General features: G+C 42.4%; 1 protein-coding gene across 1 annotated transcript in view; it reads left to right on the top strand.

The window, feature by feature from the left end:
- The window catches only part of LOC100741191 (homeobox protein vnd-like), a 21,193-nt gene that overhangs the window by 7,525 nt on the left and 2,428 nt on the right, over positions 1–11,240 (top strand). The window contains 6 exon segments of the mRNA XM_012387189.3: positions 817–993; positions 7,670–7,810; positions 10,403–10,431; positions 10,433–10,505; positions 10,666–10,850; positions 11,162–11,238. Of these exon segments, the coding sequence (XP_012242612.2) occupies positions 817–993; positions 7,670–7,810; positions 10,403–10,431; positions 10,433–10,505; positions 10,666–10,850; positions 11,162–11,238 (682 nt within the window).

Below are 11,240 nucleotides of genomic sequence, written 5' to 3'. Positions count from 1 at the left end.
CCGCCTATAAAATCACCGAGGAAGTCGCGAACCACCGGTCCGGCCGTGTCCTTCGTGGAATTACGAGGGTATTCGCACCTTCGGTGATTAATCGACGTGATTTCAAACGGCAGATGCTTCTCACTCGGCCATCTCTTTCTTTCCCTTGTCCGTGGTGCCGGCGAGAGGGCCCCCGAGAGACGAGAAGAAGATCGCATCGATGAGATCGCGTTCCGCGTCGAGTAATTTAAATTAATTCGCTCGATTACGCTGGCACGTCCTCGCGATCGCCGTTCCACGCGCTCGTTACACCTTTACTGTTAATGAAATCGTATTTATCATCGGTTTTTGCCGATCGTTCGCGAGTAAAGTAGCAGATCGACCATAAACATTCGAGCGATGCATGGAATCGATCTACTATTTTTCGATCTGTTCTCGATAGCGAGAAACTCGTTGAATGTTCGTCCATGAATTATAGAACGAAGCACGTCGAACGTTCACCGAAAGCGCGTACTCACAAGCGTACGGTTTGTGAATAGATATACTGCTTGCAAATAGTTGTCGCAAGATAGTTGCAAAAGTTTTATATCCGCTCTGCACGATACCTACTATTGTGTCTCACGAACGGGTTTACGTACAGTACGACAACCAGACGACGAAATGTTCCTGAACATAGTATGAAATACGGTTTCTCAAGTAGCTGACGATTTTTTGTCTTCGCTATTGGTCTCTGTATCGTATTCGCGTTATTGTCGCGATTCAATCTTGTTAAGCGGCGAAGACGAAGGCTTGTTATACCAGCGAGATTGGTAATCGGTTACGTTGCTACGTTTCCAGGCGTGAGCCTACAAAACTGTACCGCGGGACCATTCGCCAGCGGCAACGGTGGTGGAACCAGCCGTCAACGATTGCTCGAACTATCGCACGGATTAGGAGCTTTGAGGCACTACAACGATCTTGCCAATCATGTGCTGTCGCTGAATCAACAAGGGGCGGTCGTCACCAAACTTCTGGGTAAGTTTTCCATTTTGGTACCTAAACTACATACGTATTAATAAACTAGTCAAATTTCGTATAAATTATCTCATGCGTGAGGAAGACACGAGAGTCTGTCGTCGATACTTCGCGTAGCTTGCAGGTTAGGATTCCTATCGACCGAGAGCGTCTGTTTATAAGTTCGGTATAATTTAATAATTCGCCATTTGACGCACGAGGAAAGCTAAATGTATAAGAAATAGCTAAAAAAAGAAAAGAAGAAGCGACTATACATAAGCGTATCCCTTCAACGAGAAATTACCTTTATGCAAGGTATCTACAACTTGTTCTTTTCCGTTCTGAGAAGCCTTCTGGTCAGACGATGGAGCATAATAGAACAGTTTGCTTTCGCGTAACAGAATTCCATAGATCGCGAACTGATTCAAACAACGGCATTCCTCTCAGCCAGGTATCATCGAGAGATAAATGCCGGCGAGCGGTAACGTGCACGCGTTTACCGATCCGTGACGCGGCTCCTCGCGATGAAATCCAAGAAAATGCCGAGTCAGGAGACGACACGCGCTGGAAATCCCTGTTCGGCATAGTGTTCGCTCAGTCGAGCGAAACTGCACCAGTAACTCGCTCAAAATTACCTAGCCGCGCGTGCTCTCCGCTCAAGGCGACAGAAAAATCAGCGGAGATCGCGAACGGCGAAGCAGCCATCGTGATCCGCGGAACGACCGGTGAAACTCGCGGCAATCTTTCGCTATTATTCCCATAGACGTGGCACCATTATTCCCTGGTAATTGCATCCGCGACTGTTCGTTAGCCTATCCGACGAATCTTGAGATACCGATGTAATCGTGGCTAATGCCCTGTAACACGGAAGAGATCGAATCGCTGGAAATTTCTCTAATCTCTGCAAATGTTTGTAAACGTCCATCGATGAAAAAGATTAACACGTTCCGCGAAGTTGGGGATAATTGCCGCTTCCGGCGTCCGAGAAATTGGTAGCACGAGTTTGAAAGTACTTTGATCAACGCGAGCATACGAATGGTATAGTAGGTAGAAGCGATATACCTTGTAAGGTCGTAAAATAAAACATTAACTAAAGTCACCAATTGATTTAGCTATAGCTATTCGCATTCCATGCGCATGCTGGTACCTGCGTTGCTTTTTTGAAAACATTTTCTGTCATCGTTAACAGCTCAACGATAACTTATACGTTGAACATAAGTTAGACACTTGTTATCGGTAGATTGCGGATACTTGTACAAATTCGTGTTTTTATAAACGCAGCTGAAACGTGAAAGCTAAACAGAATATCTCGCTTATGTACAAATTATTCTAACGAATATTAGATATTCTCTATATTTTCGTATTGTATATATATTCTTTGCATTTTTACATCTTCAAATTTCCCAAAATGTAACTTTTGATTGTAACTATTCTCGGGAACGAACGAAAAACCGATTTCAAATTGCGTATATTATATGATCCTGAACAAGGTCCTTATGATCCCCGATCCTAGGTCCTTATGATCACCGATACAAATTAATTATTCGTTTATTATAAATACGTTTATTATAAGTTCATTTATACGTTTCAAATTAATAGTAATTAATCATCGAAAGTCGTACACTTCAAACATTGACCAGTTTGACAATCTCGCTTTATCGCTTCCATACACCGTAAGTGGTTTGATTTTATCAGATCATTCGTTAGAAAGATACTAGAGATAAACGAGTCCGAAGCTTAGACACGCTGAAGTAAAGAGATCTCTTAAGCGTTTGCCAGATTCAAAATATTAATTCGCCAGCGTCGTTAATCACGACAAGCTGACGACAGTCCCGCGAGCTACTCGTTCACGGCTAGTTTTTTACGAGGATGTTCCGTACTGTTTGCGCAGCAAATTCGAGCAGATTGACGTTGATGACCGCTCGTTCGCGTCCGAGGCGATAAAACGGCGTAAACTAAATTGATCGGCATCCCGAGCATTTTCCAACCACTGTCGGGGAAATAAGAAGGAGCATCGCGTATCAGTATGGGCAAATAAGGCATAACGAGCGTTACGAAGAAGCGGCGGTCTTTCGAGCTCGTTAGCCGGCCAAGATTAACTCGTAACAGCTGTTTCTTTTTCCCGTAAAACATTCGCATGACCAGTGCTCGACCGTTCTCGAATAATTTGTCAATAATTGCTCTGATCTTTACCCGTGCCGATCTTCCACGTCCCCGATTCGAGGAATCTACTCGAGGAATTTAGGAGATATCGAACGACGTTCTTTTTACTGTACCAAGAATTTATGCATTGTTTGATAAGCTCTGTTAATTTTTGTGGATCTTGGACAATTTTAATGTCTCTTTAAGTATGGAAATGCTTTTAACAAATATCTGTTAATTTTGTGACAGATTTAAGACGAAAAAGTACGATATATTTGCACGTTTGACATATTTCTTATATCAGAAGAATGACAAGAATACAGTAGAAATAGCAGACGAAGCTTTTTATTGCTTATGGAGAAAGCATTTTTAGGAAAGAACCGTCTAAAGATGGCTTCTTCGATTTAAAGATTGGGATTTCAAGACTGGGATTGAAGACTAATAAAGTTCGAGCATACACTCGGTGAGTGATGGTTGTCAATTAAAGGCATTAGTCATTGATTAAGAATAGATAAACGAAAGTCATTGAACGATACGATACACGCATATTGTGTTGAAGTGCTGCGAGTTACGTGAAAACACCATCAACTTATCAAACGATCTAATACAAATAACCATTAGAAAACTTTGATTCGTTAACTCAATCGGGTACATCGAACTTTGAAAAGAAGAACTCGTTATATCATTGACGAAATTGAATCATCGAACAACCGATGGATAAACGATAGGTATTCTAACGATCGAAGGGAGGTCGAATCCGATAAACAGGTGTGAATCGATGGTCGAAAATCGTGATTCAAAGTCGAGCAACAGTGGCGACGACCATCGACTTCTACGTTCGGAGAAGAGGAAGAGGAACGCTGAACATTGCCGAGGGGAGCAATAAAAAAATGGAGGTGAGCCACCGAGCATCGGTGGAACGCTGGTTTCTCTCTTTCTCGACTGACTGCTACCTTGGTCCTCGTTAACTTTACGAGCGGCTCGTAAAAATACCGTTCGGCCTGCTCTCTCGGCTCGCCGGTAATGTCTTCATCTCCACTGGATACGGACTCCTTAGGCCTCTCGAGGTGAATATAATGTACCATAATCGACCCGCAATTACTTAACAGCGGCAAACAATTAATCCCCTGGCTGCGCCGTAGTCGTCTGGCTGCGCAAGAACCGCCGATTCCTCTTCCAGTTTCGCAATCTTTTTCTTCGATCGAGAGCAACCGCGGTGTATTCTGCGTGCGGACACGAAACGCGTGTTGCGAACGTTCGAGACCATCGACTGGGCGTTCCAAGGATGTTCACCGTTGTATCTGGTGAACGTTACGGTTTCGTTAACTCCCGTCTGACAACCGCGGACGCGAGTTCATCCATCTTGCGAACCTCGCATCCACGGCTTCGTATGGAATCAAGAATCAACGATTTCGCCGAGATACATATCCGCCATCCGAGAACATGTATTCGTATTATAGAGCTTATCACGTGCGTTGATATCTTTGTGCAGCAGCGTTTCGAGAGCACGATAAATTTCTCGAGAGCAGCGAGAAAAACGTTCTTAGCTAGACGGCCGATATCGTCTAATTTCTCCGATACATCCCGAACGATTAATTCAGCCGCAACATCCTATCGGTCTTCTTATCCACGCGTACCAAGATCGATCGTCGCCGATGGAGAAATGGTCCCTGAATGCGCGAAAGGAACGTCGAGAAGATGGCTGGAACGCTCCATAGCGATCGGCTGCATAGACGTTCGTTGGGATAACGACCGCGTGCCTCGCAAGAGAAACCTATCCCTGCATTCTGTTCCGCGATTACGCCTATTTTCCATTCGTAAATCCATAATGGCCGGCTCGATCTCATCGTGGATGGATGCTGGTAGCCATCGCAAAGCTCGAGACGAATAAGCATACGGATGGTGATCCGCTTGCGTCCGCTGTCCGTTGATTCGATCCATGAAGGAACGAGTAACCACTAGGTACGATGGAACCGCGGCTTCGTGCGGTTTCTTTCATTAACCGAACCCCGCTCTCGAAAATTTCATATACACGCGCGAGCGCGCGGACCAGCGGCCGTGCACACGGAACAAAATGAAACGGAAAGAGAGGAGGAAAAGCGAGTAACCAGATGGAAGAGAGAGACATTGGATCGGGGCAAAGAATTTGCTCGAGGCATGGATGCCTATTAGGTGGGTACATCGTTTATACCAGGCACGCAGTTCATCCGTGGGAGCGCACGCGATATCCTACAGACTTTAGCCGTCATTATTGTTATTAATAATAAGACGTAACTACCGATAATTGCTCAACTCTGACTGCGCCTCCGTTTTCCATTATCCTTGCCAACATCGTGCGTTTCGACAACTCCGGCAGCGGTACGAGACGCGAGACAAGCCTTCCGATACGTCTAACATCGCGTATTCTGCGTGTAAGCAGCCTGTTCTCCGGCTCGTGTACTTTTTTCAACAATTATTTCTGCGATAAGAAGCGGTTTCGAAGCGGTTTTTCCTGTAATAGCGCGCGAGTACACGTAAGACGCGAGTTCCTTGTACATGCGAATCTTCTAGTTTTATCAAGAAGTAGAAGTTTTAGGACCGAGCGCTAAATAAAGAGTGGAGGAGTTGAAATGATAAGTCATGTCAGAAGCGAAGAGTTCCGATAGAAAGAAAAACACGGTTCTGTTAATTTTGACGGTTACGTCGTTTATTATTCGACTGTTACGAATTTTTAGCGTTTACTACCTTTACGGTTCTAGAAATTTCTTCCTTTGTACTTTCTTCTGTGGTTTATACTTTCTTCTTTTTTAATCACCATCTACCGAATTCTGACGATCATAATACTGTTACATTCTGCAATAACTTTAAAAGCTTTTTTCCATTTCTTTTAGAACTCTCGTCGTTTATCATTCCAGCTTCTCAACTTCGAATACCCATAGAACCTCCATCGTTTGTACAACAAACATTCGTCCATCTATATTCTTCGAAACAGCTGCATAATAAAAACTTCAATTACGCTGTTCAACTTTATAGCTACAAGCGTATCTCCATTGATAGACAATTTTTCCAGTGCATCAGGTCGTTCAATAGAGTTCGCGGATTTTATCGACGGTCGAGTTTAACGAGCATCGTACGACACTCCATCTTTGTAGTTATGTATTCGCGTAACACCTGTCTGCCTTCGGCGTACAACTTGTCAGCTGTACCGTAGCCATTGTCGCTAATGATAACGCAAAACGTTCTATAATTACTCGAGTGTGACTGCGCTTTCTCTGCCAGCATTATAGAGCTGGGTTCGTCCACTTCGGACGTCCAACTTTTCCCGAGGAGTTGTGATACGCTAGGAAAATGAAGCAGTTAAATCGATGATAATCACTACGAATCTGTCAACGAGACAATCATGCGAACTCTGCTTACGATTCTCGATGATACACGATCTTATAATTACAATCGATAATTCGACAAAAACTGAGAGACTGGAAAGAGCAAGGTCCTTAAATTGTGAAATACATTTAGCGGAACGTTCAACATGATAAGCAAATTATTGTTTCGGCGAAAATATTTAACACGCAATTAACATCGCGTTAAACTGCGAAAATCCTTCAACTGGAATAAAACAGCGAAGGGAAGTTGAAATTTACTAATCGCAATTTACTAGCAATCTCATTCTCTATGTTGTGATGATTGTAAAACCTCGAATAAAATTTCCTCTCGCTTGTAATTTTTCTTACCATATCTCGCTCGTACAGCTTTCATCCTCTCCCATAAAAAAATTGTACTTATTTGCTACAAAACTTGCCACTTCAGCAGCTCAATTTGAAGCATCAAACACATCGGAAAACGAATGCGATTGCAACGATTCGAACTTTCAGTATTCATTAATTATGCCTAATTCCAGCGAGTTGGAAGCATTGCTCTTTCATGACGATCGATCAGAGCGGAGAAGAGAGCGGAAAGAAACGCAGAGGAGCAGCATGGCAGCAGGTTGAACACGTCTCGGCTCATATTAGATATCTCTGATTATATATTATCGCAGGCTATCGCATACCAGTATCGTTTCACGCGCTAAGCTCCTAATGACTACCTCGTGTGGATCCGCCCAGACGATACGATTGGTATCCGATGTCGAGAGCCCGTGCGAGCCAGGACTTATACACGGGATGCGCTCCAACCTTCTAAGCCTCCATCTTGTCAACTGCTACAACGTATTCCATCCAATGCATCGAACAAACTGCGAGCAATAATTCTTTTCCTTTCTCCATATATATACTTTTGTAACCAATCTACCCGTAGCGTACTACGTATGTTTAAGTAGAAATTCATACAATGTAGAAGCTCGTGTGCTTGAGGAACACTTATAAAGGTCGGCTGACAGTTTGCACTCGAGCGTTATTACGTGGAGAATGTCCGGTGTTTGCGTGATTTTCCGAAATTATGCGGGCTCAATGCTGGACACTCGCCGATACGACCGGCACGGGCATATAAACCGGCATCGCCGTTTACGACCAATTTTATCGCGAAGCACAAATATTAGCGAAGACAACGCGTCCTTGAAGTTCGTTCTAACGTGTTCCAGGTACGTTGCGCCCGCCGGGTTTAATCGGTGGCAGCAAGCCAAAAGTTGCGACGCCAGCCGTCGTCGCTAAAATCGAACAATACAAGAGGGAAAATCCGACGATCTTCGCATGGGAAATTCGAGAGAGGCTCATCTCCGAAGGTAAGCACATTTTGTCGATGCTACTTCGCGTGGATAACAATACGATGAATGAAAGAATGGCATCTGTTAAAGTACGTTTAGCCTAACCGAGCTAATGCTAATGCTCGTTCACTTTGGTAAAATTAAAGTGTAAAAAACGCATAGGAATGCTTCAAAAATGCTTGTTTGAGTTACTGAAAATGAATTTATGGACAGATTGCTCGGTAAACGGATATAATAAAGTAAACGAGTATAACCGAATGCTGTTGCTGTCGCTCTACATTCTTGCTAATGGACCAGTTTGATTCATGTTTGTTACACAGAAATCAAACTAATCGACTCTGTATGAAGAATTCTTAATTTTAGTACCAGAATATATGATTATGACGGTAATCATTTGCATTCCAAGAAACTAAGCACTGATCGTATACATATAGCCATCGTATTCCGCAATGAAATCGACGAACTTCACCAACGCATTCAGCATGTTATTCCAGATAAAATATGTCATATACACCGTTCATTAATTCTTTATTTTAGAAATATGAGAGGTATATTGATATAAACGACAAACAGTCAAACGCCTTCCAGCTATTTGATTTTTGCTTAATTATAGATTTGGAATTTTCTGACATTTTATTTATTGATTTAGTCTAATGATATCTACATGCTTAAAATAATCATGCCGTGTCTCTATACATACAACTAAGTGAACTTCTGTTGATCAAAATATTGAACAGACTATTTCTAATGCGAACGTACCAGGTTCGCGTGTATATATATGTATATATATCTCGTATCCAGCCTTCCATTTAACTACTTTTGATTTCATACAATTTTATAAAAAGATCTAACGGAGATAGGTTAGATAGTTGTAGAGAGCAAATTAATTAATTAAGTAATTAACTAGATACATCAGTAGATTGTAGAAATTTATGCATCTATAAGAAATTTAAACACGCAAAATATCTAAAGTACATAAAGTGTTCGTTAGAACATTTAGGATTAGACGAAGCAAATTTTTATCTGAATTTCGTTTCTTATAATAGTGTTCATAAAAATATACATTTCCGAAGACATCAGTTCGATAGTTCCACTAATATCTCGACAACAGAGCTAAATTCACTCGTACAGAACTATTCGATTTACTCCTTACACCATTACGTGACGTGTAACATATTTTATTGTCAAAATGATCTGTCGAACGTCGACGATAGTAAAGATTTTCGATTTCGTCGGAAAATATCTTGTAGTGAAATTAAGAATTTTTCAAAAAACAGAGTTGATCGGTTTAACTTCCGAGTTGCTAATATACAATACGATAAAGTGAACGACGAATTCTGTTCATATGTAATTGCCAACAACTAGATATGTAGTTAGTTAACTTCTTATTTAACAATGCGTGAGCCGCACGTTTCGTGCACAGTTGCAAATCGCTCGCAATAATAGTATTACGTGTGTCGTAGTACGAGCGCACGTGCAATTGCGACTAGAATCAAGAAACTTTTCCACGTCCTTCTTCATCGGCATACTTTATTCTTTTGAAAACGAGCTTCGACGTAGTCTCACCTTGTATTCTCTTCATCGCGCACGAATGTCTCATTCCTTCTTCGACTATCAATTAACTGAATTTGCGTCTCTCGTTCTTAATGCGTTGGGAACTTTCTCCTTTGAGGCGTATCGTGCGTCATCCACGAGCAATTTACATGAAAATCAAGAGCATTTCGAAACGCAGAAAGAACCGGATGCAAGGTGTTCATTATTGATTTCAAAAGAACGGAATCTTGGGAGGAAGGTGTCGAGGATGGAAACTATAATTCACATTACCTGCTACGAAATCTATTTGTAAACCTACAATTGAAGTTCATCGTAGAAGAAATTCGAACACGCCTTTAGCATGTTACGATTCTAGCCTAACATCAAAGTTAAAACTGTTTATTGTACTTTACAATAATCGTATAATATAAAACTAGTAGGTCATAAATCGATTGTTTGTTTTATAGTCTCGAGTACGTGAGACGATCTATTATTATTAGCGTGGACACCTATTATTATTGTCAAAAAGGTCACTCGCTTATCAATAACGCACGACACATGTGTTTCATTACGCGTCAATGCCGTATATGTTATGTATATTATAGGAAGGTGTACTTTACGCTTTCGAACAAGCGCAATCAACGACGATCTAGGAAAATTCTCACAAGATACGAGACAAATTCGACAAGAGAGCGCAATTTAACTTACTTTACCTTCAGAACAATTTCAAACTACCATCAACTACCATCGTTTTCCATCTGCTAAATCTTTCCACTATCTTCCAAAGAATCGCAAACAAGGAGCGAGACGAATCCTATAAGAATACATGATTCAACTTTTATTTTATCTTTCAAACCAGCTCAGATCGTCATCGTCCGTCATCTACCAAAATTCTTCAAAATCTCACAAAGAATTGCGAACAAGAAACGAAAGAAATCCGAATAAGACTAGACGATTTATCTTACTTTTTCTTCTGGACAACGTTAAACAACCACCAAAGTTCTCTACTCTCTCGTAAAGAATCACAAGAATCGCAAAGTAGACAGTTCCAGAAGAAGCATGCTCGTTTATTTCCAGGCGTTTGCAGCAACGCGACAGCTCCATCCCGCCTCTGCGTCGGCTGCTGGAACGGCGGATCACTCTCTTCACGCGGACGCCATCGCACGAGGCTACTTGCAAGGTGATGATTGTTTAATCTTCCATTAACCGTGTGAAGAACGATTGGGATGAAAATCAGAAAGAGAGAAAGGAAATAGAATCGTGAAACGTGTTGTCGAGTGGAGGAAGATAACGCGAGACAGGGGATGGTAGTAGAGGAAGATGGTCGTTTTTCTGTGCAGACGGTGACGGAGATGAAGGAAGCCTGGATGGGTCGGAGCAACCGAAATTCCGACGAAATCGTACCACCTTCAGCCCGGAACAGCTCGAGGAGCTCGAGAAAGAATTCGAGCGATCTCACTATCCTTGCGTGTCTACGCGCGAACGGCTAGCCTCTAAGACCTCTCTCTCGGAAGCTCGTGTACAGGTGAGGATCAATTCCATCTCAAAGATATCTTTGTCGGGGGGCTAGTGCGTTCGTCTCGCAGGGCTTGTTCTTGATCGTAGTTTTCTTGCCTCTCTCGTCTTTCGTTTCGATCGTAGTCCTTATTTCTCTTTCTACTCTTCGTCGAGAGCTTTCAGATCCATAGAGAAGCGAAGTAACGCGATACACAGAGAATTGCGTCGGTGTCGCCCGTGGAATAGGCCCTGCGACTGTCGCGTGCATAGCCTCCTGGTTTCTTCGAAGCTTAGAAATTTGATCACAAGCCATCTAACGACCTAACTCGTGACTCTTAGGTTTGGTTTTCCAACAGACGGGCAAAGTGGCGTCGTCATCAGCGAATGAACCTCTTAAAACGTTCGCCACCACCACCAC

Source organism: Bombus impatiens, unplaced genomic scaffold, assembly GCF_000188095.3.
Source record: "Bombus impatiens unplaced genomic scaffold, BIMP_2.2 scf_0463, whole genome shotgun sequence".
In the NCBI taxonomy this organism is placed as follows: domain Eukaryota; kingdom Metazoa; phylum Arthropoda; class Insecta; order Hymenoptera; family Apidae; genus Bombus; species Bombus impatiens.
Note: the sequence above shows the minus strand (reverse complement) of the source record. Positions and strands in the feature narration are given on the sequence as shown.